The sequence below is a fragment of the Eurosta solidaginis genome, chromosome 4, assembly GCF_040869045.1.
Source record: "Eurosta solidaginis isolate ZX-2024a chromosome 4, ASM4086904v1, whole genome shotgun sequence".
Classification (NCBI taxonomy): domain Eukaryota; kingdom Metazoa; phylum Arthropoda; class Insecta; order Diptera; family Tephritidae; genus Eurosta; species Eurosta solidaginis.
Window position 1 is genome coordinate 264,663,518 of NC_090322.1, and position 16,155 is coordinate 264,679,672.

The window sequence follows — 16,155 nt, forward strand, 5'->3', positions numbered from 1 at the left end:
GTCTGTGCTCACCCTTCTTTTTGAAATGTTTGAAACTGCGTTAGGCAATGCTGAACGTTGACATTGTATCTTAAGTTAAAGTACTAGTACCTGTGATTAATGAGGATGCATCTTAAGAGTAAACGAGCGTCGTACCTACATACGGCTATTCATATTTCTAATGAGAATTCGCTAACATTAAAATCATGTTTTTCACGACGAATTGTCATTTCAACCTCATAGATGACGTCGAAGTGTTTGTTATTCATTTTTATCCTATAGATGACATCATTGTAGTTATTCACAGCTAACGTACGTTTTGGACCTTGATGTGTTGGAAAGGTTTATCACACACCCTTAATTGTGAAGCAGGTTTTGTTTTATTATTATTCCTGGTGCTCAGAAAAGGTTATTTATATCCCTTAATACTTTTATTAAAATTGTGGAATCGTATCATGTATCTGATGAGCCATAGCATCAGAATATATTACAGCGAAATACTTGTGCATAGAAGAGAATAGTGATGGAATCAAAGGTGGAGTTGCCTTGCAACCGGATGCCATCATCCACAAAATGGCGGGAGCTTGATATACTCCATATCAGAACAAGGTAAGAACTTGTGATTGGAACATCCGATTACAAGCTAATTGGTACCAAGGACTCTGCTAAAATGTAGGGTTGAGTCATCCACTGGCAAGTACTCACGTTAAGCACCTATCCTAATTCTCGACCTTTAGTGTGGTCTACCTAGGAACAACGTATTTTTAATATTATGTGGTAAATTTAGTTTTTATGGTTCTGTGCAAAAATTGATTGATATTTCCGAATAGATCCTGGTATGATCCCAAAAAAGTCCTTAAAAAATCCCGAAATATTACCGAAATGATCCCGAAGCCGTTTGGAAATAGCCGCGAAATTATTCCAATACGATACCCAAATAATCTGAAGATGATCACTAAATAACACTGGAGTAATCCCGAAATGATTGCCAAAGGCTTCTGAAATAATCCTTATTTATAAATATCGAAATAGAAGACGAAAAAAAATTACAAAAAACCAATTTTAACTTTTGTATTTGACTTCTATAACCAAAAAAAAAAACTTTAAGCTTTTATTTTTGACTTTTAGTCGACTTTGAAAATTAGCATTTTACTTTTTTGAAAAACGTTATTTTAGATATACATATATTATTTGTCTCGCAAGCAAAGGTGCTCAAATGGCGGACGAGGCGATACATGTGTACACAGATGGCGAAGGCGAGAGATGCACATGATCGACCAAGCAGGAAAGGCGTGAGTTCAAGCGCGGGGCTGTAAAGTGTAGGTCTTACAACCTTAGACTAATAAAGTTGCTTCTATCATTAAAAAGAGAGGACTGCAGACTCATGACGGGTATTCTGACTGCACACTGCGTTCTGGCGTCACATGCCTTTAAATTAGGTTCGGTCAGTGATAGTAGTTGTAGTAAGTGCGGGTTGGAGGAGGAAACGATTGAGCACATTCTGTGCTCGTGCCCTGCGCTTGCCAGGCTAGGACTTCAGCTATTGGGAGTGATAAAGTTGTCAGATCTAGAAGCAGCGAGTGGCTTAAGTCCTACGAAGCTTCTAGTATTTGCCAAGAAGACGGAGATATTTTATAACATAGGTCCTGATTTTTGATAGGGTTTTTAGTTTGGTCGTTAAAAAACTTCTAGTAACACTACGGATTCATTCAATCTATCTGAGATTCTCGTGGACCGGCCAGTTCAATCTAACCGAATCTAGCTCACAAGCATTACTTTGCTGCTTTCAAATAACAAATAGCGCAATTCCTTCTATCTGACTCTTTGATTTCAAAATTTTAAAATAAGTATTAAAAACGGTTCCTGGTTGTTTTAGTTGTAGATTAACAAAGTTGTATAGTATTTATATGTAATCTTGGATTCTGAATCGCCAAAGCAAATATATAGTGTTTGTTTACACTTACCGTTCGATTTCCCAAATTCTTCACACGACAAGTAAGTTTCACTGTTTTGCCTACTAGTCCCGTTATATTCGCCGGAACTGATGTATCAAATGTGGGTCCACCAGTACCTGGCGTAGGCAGATCTTGCAGGAAGTCGGTGAAAAAGCGTTTCGAAGCACCCTCAAGTGATCCTGAAAGAAAAGACAGAAAAAACTTTATAAAATGCAAATTCAAAGAAATATTATAAAATCACTAATGTAACAAAATTTTCGCAAATACAATCACTGCAGCGAAGATGGGGGTTTCTACGATATGCTGCATCAAATGAAATACAATCTATATGCCCTCCATAAAAAAGTCTATGGGGATAAGGAAAAACACCCCCTTTAAAAATCGTTAAGAATGGCATTCACTGTTGTGTATACTCATTTCTTGCCACTAAAGGGTTTTACCACTGAAAGGTTTTAGGATGTTATAACCACAGTAAAACATAAGCTTTTATAAAAAGTTTTCCAGTCGCGAATCTCTTTATTCTTACTCCCTCTTTTGTTTTACGTACATAAGTAATGCTGTTTGTAAATTCAAATTACCCATTTGTGATTAACAAATATTAAATGTGTAAGCGATTTAGATAAATTTCCTTGTGTTAATACCGAAACACTTAAGGGATTAAATTATAATTTTTTTTTCTTCTGTGTGCCAATTCATGCAGCTTTGTGCCTTTGCTTTTGTGTGAGTGAATTTGTGTGTTTGTCTGCATTATCTACAAACTTTAGCAATTATGAATTATAAAGTGCTAATGTCAGTTATTGTATAATGACTAAGTGTTGTCAACACGTACGATGTTGAATAATGCACACAACAACAACAACAATAGCAGCAGCAGCAGTAAAAGTAAAGTGGTTTGGGTAGGAAATATCACTTTCGCCTTTTATGTTTATGTGTTTGTATGTGTACAAGTGAGAACAGAATACTCGAAGTAACAACGCACACACAAACAAAGCACGAATAAAACCTAATGACAACAGCTAATGGCACACAACGGAGAGGCCAATGAATAAGGTAACCCCTAAAGCCCAAACATTGTAGTTAAGGTTGAGTTAGAAATAGAAGTTTGTCACTATGTATGCGTGACAAGTTGCATGTTTTGCATATAGCTGCTAGCGTTTGAAAAAAAAAAAAAAAAAACACAAGTAAAGGTGTCTAAGTTCGGGTGTAACCGAACATTATATACTCAGCGTGAGCTTCAATTGTACATTTCATTTCAGATAAATTACTTTTCTACATAACACGTGGCAGCGCCCGTTAAAAAAAAAAACAAATATCTCCACATTTCCTCTTACAATAAAACTTGATAAGTGAAATATCATTGATTCAAAACTAATTTTTGCTAAGTCAAGCTTATTATTTTCGTCTACGACCTTTTCAAAAATCTTTTATATAAAAGTTGGCGTTGTCTTTAACCGATCTCGTCCATTTTCCCTAGAAATATTTCCTGCTACAGGGAAAATTTGTGTACCGAATTTTATTACGATCCGTTAATTTTTCTTCGAGTTATGGCTCCCGGAACATAGAAAATTGCTTGGCATAAAAGGGGCGGTGCCACACCAGTTTTCAAAAATTTTAGTGTTTTCCAATTTAATGTTATAACTCAATTTAGAAAGTAAAATTCTATTGACACAAAGCTCTTTTTCGCTAAGATATAGCTTATATTATTCGTCCACGACCCTTTAAAAATCTTTTATACAAAAGTGGGCGTGGTCTTTAACCGATCTCGTTCATTTTCATTAGAAATATTTCCTGCTATAGGGAAAATTTGTGTACCCAATTATATTAGGGTCCGTTAATTTTTCTTCGAGTTATGGCTCCCGAAACATAGAAAATTGCTTAGTGCCACTCCCATTTTTTTTAAATTTGAAGTTTTTTTTATTTATTGTTATAAATACGGAAAATGAAATAACATTGGTACAAAGCTCTTTCTTGCAAAGATATAGCTTATTTTATTCGTCCACGACCCTTTTTAAAATCTTTTGTATAAAAGTGGGCGCGTCCTTAACCGATTTCGTTAATTTTTCTTCAAATCATGCCCTATAGTAAGCGAAACCTCTGTGCCGAATTTTGTTACGATAGGTAACGATTTGTGATTTATGACAAATAATATTTGTAAAATTGATTTTATCATAAGTGGGCGGTGCCACGCCAATTTTGAAAAATTTCCCAAATTTTTATCAAGAGTGTGTAGGTGTATTATTTACTAAATTATCGGGTTTTTTGTGTTTTCCAAAATTTTATATATACAAAAAGTGGGCGTGGTTATGACCCGATTTCGCTCATTTTCAACACCAATCTATTCTGGCTCCAGGTAAGCGAGAGTACCAAATTTGTTGAAGATATCTCCATATTTACTCAAGTTATCGTGCTAACGGACGGACGGACGGACGGACATGGCTCAATCAAATTTTTTTTCGATCCTGATGATTTTTATATATGGAAGTCTATATCTATCTCGATTCCTTTATACCTGTACAACCAACCGTTATCCAATCAAAGTTAATATACTCTGTGTGCAAAGCACGCTAAGTATAAAAAGTAAATGAGGTTAACAAAACCAAACAAACGATCAACGGGCGGTTCGCGTTAGCCGACTAGCGTTTTGTGTACAATGAGATTAACAATAGGGAACAACAATAAAAAGTAAAACAGATAATATTGTAAGCACGCGTTTAATGGACTTGTGGCATGCCGCAATTACATAAAAACTATTTTGAATGCTGTGATTACAACTTCAGCGTGCAAAACAAAAAAAAAAAAAAAAAGATCTAGACAAATGTGTGCAAGTGTAAGTGTGCGCAAAAGATTTAAATACCAATTCTAAATTCAACTAAAACAATGAAGTAAATATAATAAAATTCTAATCAAGTGATAATAGAACAAATTAATTATAATGCACCAAATTTTAATGGTCTTGTGGGAGATTAAAATTTTGGCATTATGTTTGTTTAAGTGAGCATAAGCTATGGAGTTTTTTTGATATACGAAAACCATGTGCTTTAACTGTTTTGTCATATTTTAAACTCCGTATAAACTTTGTCTTGTAAGAATAAAATAAAGTTATAAGTTAGCATCTGACATATCATTTGGTTTCTGTCTCAATTCAAATGTGTCCAGGAAAGCAATTTGCCACTAATTTAGTTTATTATTTAATATTTGGCAAGCGCTCAATAAAAAATAAAGTTCATAATAACAATTTTAATAGTACCATCGCTCATCATCATAATCATCATTAATTGACGCCAACTAAGGGATTTTGCCCGTTTCGTAGCAAGTTACGCTAGCTATCCCTGTTTAGCTATAACAGATGCTAACCGGGAGCATCATAAGAGGTCAAGTTTTCTTCCACCTCCCTCTTCCCACCCAATGGAAGCCTCCCCCTTCCTCTGCTTCCAAACTATGGTGTCGACCGAAATACTTTCTTGGTCGGAGCGTCTTCCTCCATTCGCATAGCATGACCTAGCCAACAAAGCCTTTGGATTTTTATTCGCTGATATATCGTCATGTCTGCTTAAAGCTCATTATTATTTTTGCTGTTAGTGGTGGTTCCCAAATACACGAAATCCTTCATGGTCTCGAATTAATATCCGCCAATATTGACGTAGCTGCCAATGCGCTAACTCTTCCTTGAAGTACTTAGTCTTGTTCTCATTTACTGCAAAAGCCACTTATTACTTCTTTATCAAATCCAGAGACGGCAGAGCTCACATCGCGTTTTTTCGAGCCAATATTATCAATAACATCAACATCAATAACAACTACATACGGCCCCACTGCAACAGCGACGAGCACGTGATAGTGCCTGAAGGAACCTAGTTTCTACCCCCTTGTTCTCCCAGACACAGGGGCGTCCTTCACCTTCGCGAGGCGACCCTGGCATAACTTGTTTCGAAACTTTCAAATCACCAAGTCCGTTAAGCGCAAATTAATGATGTTCAACATCTGTGGAGAAGCAACGCACAAACACATGCAGATATCTTTTCTGAGATGCTCCCAAAAATATGCAATTGTAATTGTGAAAGCGTTGCTTACAAATACACGTGCATATGAGAGCTATACACGTGCATCTGTAGTTATAATTATATACCAGTAACTAGGTAAATTCTGGAAGCGCCTAGAAGATGCAACGAGGAAATCCCACAGTATAAAAGCAGCAACAGTAGAGGCGTGAGAGTCAGTTTGATTTGAGAAGCCACCTGGTGAGCGATAGTAGTCGAGAAAATCTTAAACAAATTTCAAACATTTTACTTATAGTTCTCTGAACTTTCTGAGTAAGCAAAAGCACCAAAGCCAAGGTAAAGCTCTCCAAAAATTGTTTTTTTTTAAGGGTGTTCTCGATATAAAAAAAAACCCCACTTTTGAAGAAAATACGAAAAACACTCTTCGGAAAAGAAACTTTAAAAAATTAGTGAGAATTTTGAGAAACCTTTAACTACTAAACTGCATATTTAAAATAATTCAGTGAGCTCCAGAACTTTCGTAAAACTTTCTCGAGATTTTGAATTTCCTCGAAAGGGTTTATGGGTTTCTGTTACAAAATTCATAGGCTGCCACTGCTTTTTTTCTGCTCGTTGCTGTACGTAGGTATGTGTTTAAACGTATATATGTGAAAAAATATTCTTTCAATTAAATGTAATTACAGTAATTTGCCCTGGAGCTCTTAGCAACTCATTAGTTCTTTCGTTCATATTTACCTGCTTTCATTGCAGAAAAAAAAGCTGTTAATAGTATTACAGATTTGACGTTGTTGTTGTTTTGTTTTACTGCTGTATTGCGTGCTTATTCGCGTTATTGAGAAATTTATTGCGCAAATCGATATTGTTTATTTCTTTAGCAAATGAAGTAAATTATTTTTACAGTAAATAATATGTGAAAGGAAGACAACAGTAAAAAGCATATCATATTTGAGTCATATAAGTGGAACTAGAGCAGTAAATGGACAATAATTAATATCAATTACACGAATATCTCAGCTTCTTATATAGTTAAAATAAAAAATAATTTTGCAACAGATTTTCTTACGATTACCTTACGATTACTTTCCGAATACAAGCGAAAATTTCGAGGCTCAAGAAATACAGGTAAAGCTCCCAATTTAATAATACTGCCAAAGCAGGGGCTAAATTGAATACCGAGAAGCTCGCGGGCGTTACAAGTATTCCTAGACTCGAGAATAGCACAAGAAGCCGATACTTGCAAAAAATTTCTTTTCGAACTATAAAATTCTAATTTACGGCAGCTCACGAAAGCTAAAAAACGCATTGTAAAGTGATGCAAATTTTGTTTTTGTTTTTTTTTTCAAGCTTTGTTTACTAATGAGGCATACGCGAGTTTCATATGAAAATCTTTTCAGAAAAAGTTATATTTATATTCTCACTGACTGTCCATAAATATTTTATATAATCTTTAGCTCAAACTTTTTTTATTACTTTAAGAATAAACAAATGCTTGCAATTAGCATACATGCAAATTGTGGAGAAAGCTGAACGAGTAAAACGCACACACCTATAATTAAATTAGCACACAAGCAAATTATTTACAAACCCTATTATATATATTTATATGTGTTTAAACAGCATTTCGCCCAATTGCCTAACCCGATAAACATTTTATGATTGAGTTCAATCTAGTTTTAATATCGGCTTATTATCGATAGCAGGTTATTATCGTTGAATAATCGGCATTACCGGCAGCCGCCGTGGTATGGCGGTAGTGTGCTCCGCCTACCACACCGTAGATCCTGTGAAAATTTATCTGCCTTGCAGATGCCATTCGTGGTCGACATTAAACATGTAGGTTCCGTCCCGCCAATTAGTAGGAAAAATTATAAGGAGCACTGTGCAAATTGGAGCAGAACTCGGCGTTAAATCTTTTCGGTTTTATCGCATCTTGCATTTTTTTAATCGGTTTGTTTTTGACTTCTTATCGTCTAGTCAGCAACTTCATATTGATTTCTTACCGGCTTGTTATTGACGTGTCACTTACGTGTCATCGGTTTTATATTGAAATTTTCGCGCTTCATACCCGTTGAGTCGTCGAGAGCAAACTAATGACACGTCAATTAAAATTGGTAACAGTCCGATAACAAATCGATAAAGTACCAAGAATCGAAAAATTTACAATAACAAATCGATAAACTTTTGATAATGATTTGGTTATTATTCAGCAAAAAATCGATAACTTTTCGATAACATATCAATAATATCTCAATACGTATTCCATAAGTTTTCAAAAAATAACTGATAACTTTTCGATAGTAAATGGATAAATGCTAAAAAATAAATCGATAACTGTTCAATAACAAATCGATAGATTTTGGATAAATAACTCTCTGATAAGCAATCAATAATATTCAAATAAAAAAATTATAACTTTTTGATAAATAATCGATATTTAATCGGTAACTCATTATAAATTATATAAAACAAGGGGGTCGCAACAGCATGTCATTCAGTTGACATTAAATGCCCTTGATGGTGCCGCCTTTGACAAATATAAGAGCAAATTTGAGTTCAATATCGAAATTTTCTCTTTGTGGGAGTACTGACGATCAATAATTCATACTTCCTTATACTAGAAAAAGAAAATATCGATTTGCATAACTCGTAAGTGGAAGAATGTCGGAGAGATAGATGCAGAAAAGTTGACAAGAGAGCTTGTTGTCACCGAAGGAAAGCGACTACAGTGTCCCGGTGTATACTCCTTTACTGAGCAGTAACAGTGCGTAACTAAAGCAGATCGAGAGCTAAGGTTATCTCGATTACCTAACATTTTTTCTCAAACATGTATACCCCAACTGTAGAGTCTGCACGTTTTGAAAACAAAAGGGCGTTTTACTGAATTCGTTATGATGAAATGTTGTAAAATCACATATCCTTACGATTGAAAAATTATGAATCTCTGCAAGATTTGACATACATTCTTGAGATATTAGAAATATGGTCTCCATTGCCATTTCGATATTTTTTTTTTGCGCTGGAATTTGTAAGTTTTCTTAAAATTTCCTCAAAATGTTGAGTGTTTTCGTAAAAAGATATTTTTTTTATCAATTATCGAAAACAAAAAAGAATAGTTTAATTGAAAAGATTGATGGAAATTGCCATTGCTATTCTTGTGTTTGCTGCTGTATATAATTCAAAGCTCACTGGGAGTCTCTCTTATAATTTGTTTTTGACTAAATAAGTTTATATCATTTTTCAATCATGTTTGTATGCGTGCGTGTGTGCTCCTTTTCTATGCTTTGCTAAGAGTTCAAAGTTTAATTAATTGCATGTAAAAGTATCATTTGTAACTTGGTGTTGTATTTTGTACATGCTAACATCAAATGAAAGGTTAATGGTCAACAGATTGTAAGGTGTGATTGTGTGTGCCAGGTAAACAAGAAAATCAAATTAACGCTGAAAGTGGCAATAACATAAACAAACATTTATTTATAATTTGTAATATGTTACTGCATGAAATGTAATGCTAGAAAAACTCTTAAATTAATGGGTAAATAACTTTTGTCGTAACCATACTATATCCTTAAACATTGCTATTATGAATATTTGTGCTCTGGCTTCAAAACAGTACAAGTCTATAGTTATAAATGGATAGTGGTTTGCTCCGTTACTCAGAACTTAAAAGGGACTATACCAAACTATTTAAACACTTATTTTTCCAGATTTATTCACAGTTTCGAAGGCTTTTTTTTTTAGAAAAAGCAAAATTTGGTGTCAAGATATAAGAAAAATATGTTATGTTTATGGTATCGTATCTGAGAGTAAAATCTTGAAAATTACTGAAACAAAACTTTGAATACTTTATTCTGCTATTTAGGTGCACTATTCGTCGGAGAGCATTCCATTCTTTTTTCTGTACTTTCTGTATTGTGAAGCATAAGTTTGAGAACAGTAAATGGAACCTTAAAATTTCAAAGAAAGATTAAACGATCGGGAAAATGAGCAACAATGAGAAATATAGCGAAATGGAGAATACGATGGAGAGAAAGAAAAGGAGGAAGATATATTGACAGAGGGAGATTGAGCAATATAATTAGGGAGTCGAGGTAAAACCAAACGAGAGAAATTGTAAAGTAAACGAGAAATGAAAGGATGGTAACAAAGGCAGAGCAAAAAACAGAAAGTAATATCTTAAATTATTTAACAGCAGAAAACGCGAATAAAGCGGTTGAACTTTTTATCAAATTTCATTAATTAGATTAATTCTTATTTTTTCGACAATTTGAAATTTTATGAATTTTATTACTGAAACTATGCGAACTAGTTTCAAAAATGTTTTAAAGAAATATTAAAGCTTTGAACTTTTAATATTGAATTTCATGAATTTTATTGGGTATGCAGTTTTGTGGTAGTACCAATTTTAGACGGGCAAAGTACAAGTTATGTGTCTCCTAAGATTCGCATTAATTTTTGACTTTTTTTTCTGACGTGTTTTTCAGATTATTGTCCATATAAAAAAGTTAAACTTTACGCATGGAAAAATATAAAAAGAACACCCGAGAAAAAAATATCAAATATCAGTAGGAATTTTGAGAGACCTGTAACGCGTACTTTGTTTGATAAAAACTGATTGATCCACAATATTGCATACACAAAAAAACTCAGGAAACTCTAAATATAAAAACCCAAACTTTACGTTAGTCCCGAATTTCCGATTTTTTTTTCCGGTTTCGAGATTTGTATATGCGGTATTTACATACGTTTTCAGTTACACAATTTTTGTATATTTTTTCTAAATTTCCAAAAATAAATAGGAGAAGAATTTAATTCACGCAATGGCAAACTAAAAAAGTCCACAGCAGTTTAAGAGGCTAAAAATATTCTAGCGATAGTTCTAGAAGGTGCTCGCTAGATCGGATCGTACAGCATTCAATCCAGAGGACGGCCCATTACAGCATTTCACAATGCGTGTGGAAAAAAAGTTGAAGAAATATTTCCGGTTTGAACATTTGATTTTGTTTATCAAAATTTGCATTGATTTTTAAGAACTTTTTTCGAGGGTGTTTTCTATTTACTTTCATACAAAATGTGAATTTTTGTTTTTTATATGGGAGAAAATCTTAACACCCTCCGAAAAAAAATTTTCAAAAATCAATGTGTATTTTGGTAAATCACTTGTACTTTGTTGGATTAGAACTGACTGGGCTACAAAACTGCGTGCTCCGAAAAATTCATAGAACTATAAATAAAAAGCTCGTCATTTTCGCAAAATTATTAAAATAAATTAAATATAGAAAATTGCTTCAAATAAATGTTTTCATAAATTTAAAAGCGATAAGGGCAATCCAGGCTTCATTTATAGAAATTTTGAGAGTAGTGTGCATAGTTTTAGGTGCAGACTTCAAAACGTTTTTTCTTAAAATATGGAAAAAAAAAGAATTTAATTACGTAAATTAATAAATATTGCCACTGCAGCATTGCTCTACATGAGACCGAAATCAAACCGAAAGTAACTTTTGGTTCCTAAATTAAAAAAAAAACGATACATATTGCTGGTATTACCCCAAATAACTCAATTTATGTAAAATTGTGGAAAACTTGAGCAAAGGACCTTGTGAAGGTTTATTTTATAGAGCATAGCAATAACTAGCCATCGATGTTAGTTGTTGTTGTAAATCATCATGGTCTCCTACGTAAAAAATTGAAGCATATTTAAATCAATTTTTGTTTTATTATGCTTCTATTAGGAGAGCAAATTTAGCAAATCAAAGTCAAGACAGACAAAGTGATAGCAGCTCCCATTATACATTTTATATCTCATATAACACTTTTTTCGAACACTACAGGCTCAATCACTCTATGTGAGGTCCTCATGGACCGGTCAGTTCAACCTAACCCTTTTTCAGTTAGGGAGTTCTAGCAGCCAATGGAATTATGTGAACAAAACCAGCATTGCAGGAATGCATATTTAATTTTATTATGTGTAAAAAATTAAATTCATTGAACATCTTTTGACTAAGCAAGAAAAGTTTTCAGATTTTAGAATTTATTAAAAAAAAAATATTATAATTTTACGAATTTCCTGGAATTTTATCAAAACCATGTTTCCGGCGGATGAAAGTCAATAATACTAAAATTAACTATGCGAATCGCTTTCTTTTTTAATGACTTTTCAACATTTCTACTCAACCACAAACTGACGTTAAGGCAATAAATGTCAAACTAAAAATTTCACTTGAGTTCCTTGAAGCTTACGCATAGGAATTCATGTTAGCATAAACATATATGTTCCTATAATTATTTACATACGTACATATCCATACAGATCTACATATGAAACTTCAATAGTTTTCATGTAGTTATAGATACAATTAATATACGAACGACAAGGGATGCTATAGAAAGTCGGCAATAATTACAATACGACGACCTACATTTGCTGTGAAAGTTATTTGGGTTTGCTAAATTCTTAGAATTGTTACCAAAGCTGTGTATTAGATGCAATTTAACTGAAAATTGCAACTTGCTAAGGCTATGTGCCAAAGGAATTCAATCACACACACACACACGCACAAAAATTTACACAAATATGTAGAGTGAACTTTCAATTTGAACAGCCTCAATTACTCACAAATACATCAGGACAATAAAAACATAAGTACAGACAAAATTGGTGTAATTTCCATAATTGAGGCAACAACAACAAGCGCAGCATTCGCGAATGTCTAAGTTAATGATAAATAAGAGCTCAAAAAACCGCTGTGGTGGCTGAATGGTTATAGCAGCGGAGCCTAAACGTTGCCGATGAAGGAATTTAGCAGTTCCCGAAATGGATCTATACAACGAGCTTTGGCAGTTGTCTAAATTTTTTCTTTCTTCTATTCTAATTTAAAAATTTTTTCAATTAAGAAAAAATTTATCATAACAATAATAATGATAAAAAATTATTGTTAGGCCTTGAGCTCGATTCGAACCCGCGATCTGAAAGAATAATATATAAAGGTATATATATGTATATATGCACATACATATGTACATACAAATATACATGCAGTGTTGCATACATTCATGTACATCTGTGTACACACATGAACATGTAGTAATGCGCTTTTCTTGCACATTTAGTGGCTCTTATCTGCAGCCGTGACTTTAATGGCAACTTTATCAAATCGTATGAATTGCACATTTTGTGGTTGCCAACTGCAGTCGTGGCATTGGCAATTAAATGGTGTCACTTGTAAGTGTCTGTTGGCAAATATGGTCATAATGCACAATGCACTGAATCGGAATTGTGAAAGTTACATAAACTTTATGGTGTAGATTTCCTTTTATTTGACAATATGTGTTCGTTAAGCGGGAGTGGCCTGACATTTGTTATCACAAATGGCTGTGACTAAATAGAGCAGATAACCACAGGAAATAAACCGGTGATTAACTAACGTTTTCACAGTCTTCGTCCCTTTATCTTATTCGTTTTTTTGCTTTGTAGATACTTATATGATAACTATTTACACACCTATGTAGGCTTCACTTTCATGTTTTTGGTACAGCTGCAAACACAATAGGCGGTTTTCAAAAAAAATCGATAATTTGAGAAAATTTTAAGAACCTTCAAACATTTTATTCAGAGATTTCTGATTAATTTTTTTCTCATAGTTTATTTAAGTCCAACAAATTACAAGTAATGAAACAAGAAGTTACAGTTATTCTACTTTGACGCATTTGACATAAACTGTGTTAATTTTCAGAGTTGCAATTTGTTAAACGTGAAACAAGTTTTATTTCTTTATTTGATATTTTTGTTCAACTATTTTAACCTGTCAATTCCCATAGCTATGTTTGCGAAAAATAAAACAATTAATGTAACTGAGTGAAAAAAAAAAACATAAAATTTGTATAGCTAACCTCCCCTTTTTTTAAGGGGGAGGGTACCTACAGGTGATACTGGGCATTGTGTAATATATTTGAACATATTTTTATTTTATATCTATTGAAGGAAACCATTGTTTTTTTTTTTATTAAAATATTTATTTATAAACAAGCAAACAACTGAATGATTTTCGGAACTATGCAGTAAATAAAACACTTCATTGATAATGGAAAATATACCAACACCTTACGTGCAATCCGATATTACACTTCCACATTTTCCGTGCACGTTGGTGACAATGTCCGCATCGTCGCTGGGAACAGTCCATTTTTTTGTGTTCTTCGGCTTCACCGGCAGACATTACGTCACTCTTTCTATAGTTTCATCAATGGAAATATGTGATGTACCTGCTTTTTCAAAATTCCTACAGAAATTTCCGTTCAATTTTGTGAAATACTCGCAAACTTTCGCAAATTTATCGTTGGGCGGTAAAGACTTACTGTCACAAAGATAAATATATGGCTGAATCTCGAAAAATCCAGTTCGCCGCATGCTTGCAGATACCAGCGTATTATTGGTGTCACTACTTACTTCCCAGAACATTCTCAAATATTTTGGTCGCATCCGGTAAGTAGCAATATTGCAATGTATAATCTTACGTCCTCGGATTTTACATTGAGAGTGTGATTTCTCTGTGAAGCCAAGATCATATCTGTAATGAGTTTTATGATTTCATCACTATACAGCAATTCCAAACACTCAACAACAGTCATGCTTTGGTGGAAGTTTATAAAAATTCTTCATCACAGTCTCCTTTGCCGCACGAAGTAAAAGAAGTGGTGGTCTGTCAGTTTTTTATCGTGATTTCTTTTTTCTCCTTTTTCGGTACCGGGACGTCGTTTTCTTCTCCCTCTTCCTCCTGGTAGTTTTTTCCCGATGCACGATGTATATTTTATATTTCTATTTGAGACCGAAGTATGCGACTAATAAGATGGAGAATAGCAGCTTCGTTTTCATCACCGCTTTCTTCGTCTGTTAACGCGCCATCATCAGGAGGAAATATAAAAATATCACCTGGGTCTTCTTCAGCATTCAACTCTTCGATAATTTCATCCAAGGTCAATCTACGAGACGAAGGCAAGCACTAAAATCTCACTTCCACAAGTACACTAAACAACAAAAAATGGTCATACAATGTCCAGTGTCATCCCCAGGTGACACCACATATTTTGAGCTATGTAATAAACATAGTATGCATTATTTTTGTACCATAATGCATATATAATATACTTTATTTATTTATTTATCACACGCAATAAGAAAAAAATCAATACTTGCGGTCTGGACATTTTCATATCAATTTATGCCGTAAAAGAAAAGCAAGAAAACTCGCAAGTTCGCGCGAAACTAGTTAACGGTTTTGACAGATAACACTTAGCTAGTGTTTACATAAATTTTTATTAGAAACTACAAACCGCCCTCTACATTTCAATGATATTAGGATCACAAACCGAATTTCCAGGAGGTCGAAAAAAAAAATGCTTAAAAATCTGTCACCTACAGGTGACGCAGGGAATTGACGGGTTAAGGATGTATTTCGAAATATGTGTGACTGTTTTAATTATGTAACAGGTTCGACAAGTTATCAGACTTCACCACTAATGGGATTTATTCCACTATGGTGGATTGTCTGAAAACCCCTCTTTATCAGCTTAAGACCTAGTCAACATATAGAGAGCTTAACTACGTTTTTGTACTAAACTCCTCATCGTTAATTAAATGATAAGATTTCCAATATGCATTTTTCCAACAAAAACGTTTCGCTTAGATAATCGGTAACTATGAACAAATTTTAGACATGCCGATTTTTTTCGTAGAAAGAGATGACATCCTAGAGATCTCTAGGTGGAATCATGAAGTAAAAAAGAATCGAGAAAATTAAACAGATAAAAATCTAGTTTCTATTGTAGGTTTATTTGAGATAAGTGTAAGCGGAATCTGAATCCGTTATGTCTGATTAATCGATTAGAAATTTCTGAAGATCTTAAATTTTTGATAGACACCTGCCTATGGGAACTCCTGCGATTTATTAGCATCACAGTCCACAGTACGACAGAAGCTGTTTCACCGCTTAATTTCATCTTTATACGAACAAATGGGGTCAAAATGTTTTACTTCCTTTGCAAAATCAGAGAAAATCCAAAGTCTCTGTATTAACTCACTTATGCTTATCAATCCCTCCGCGCAGGGGCGCCCTTTCTTGCGACAAGGCCACCGCTACTTCGCAAGGTGGCGCAGTTAAAGGAGGGCTCTCTTCAAATACGGCGCAATTTGCGCATGCAGCCTAAGTCAATCAGCTGCACAGCAGGGT

The 16,155-nt window shown here is 34.0% G+C and overlaps 1 protein-coding gene across 1 annotated transcript in view; it reads right to left on the reverse strand.

Annotated features, from left to right (window-relative positions):
- Positions 1 to 16,155, reverse strand: part of dpr8 (defective proboscis extension response 8) — a 245,019-nt gene that overhangs the window by 187,674 nt on the left and 41,190 nt on the right. The window contains exon 2 of the mRNA XM_067785894.1: positions 1,944 to 2,113. Coding sequence (XP_067641995.1) covers positions 1,944 to 2,113 — 170 coding nt within the window. The remainder of the gene's footprint in view (positions 1 to 1,943; positions 2,114 to 16,155) is intronic.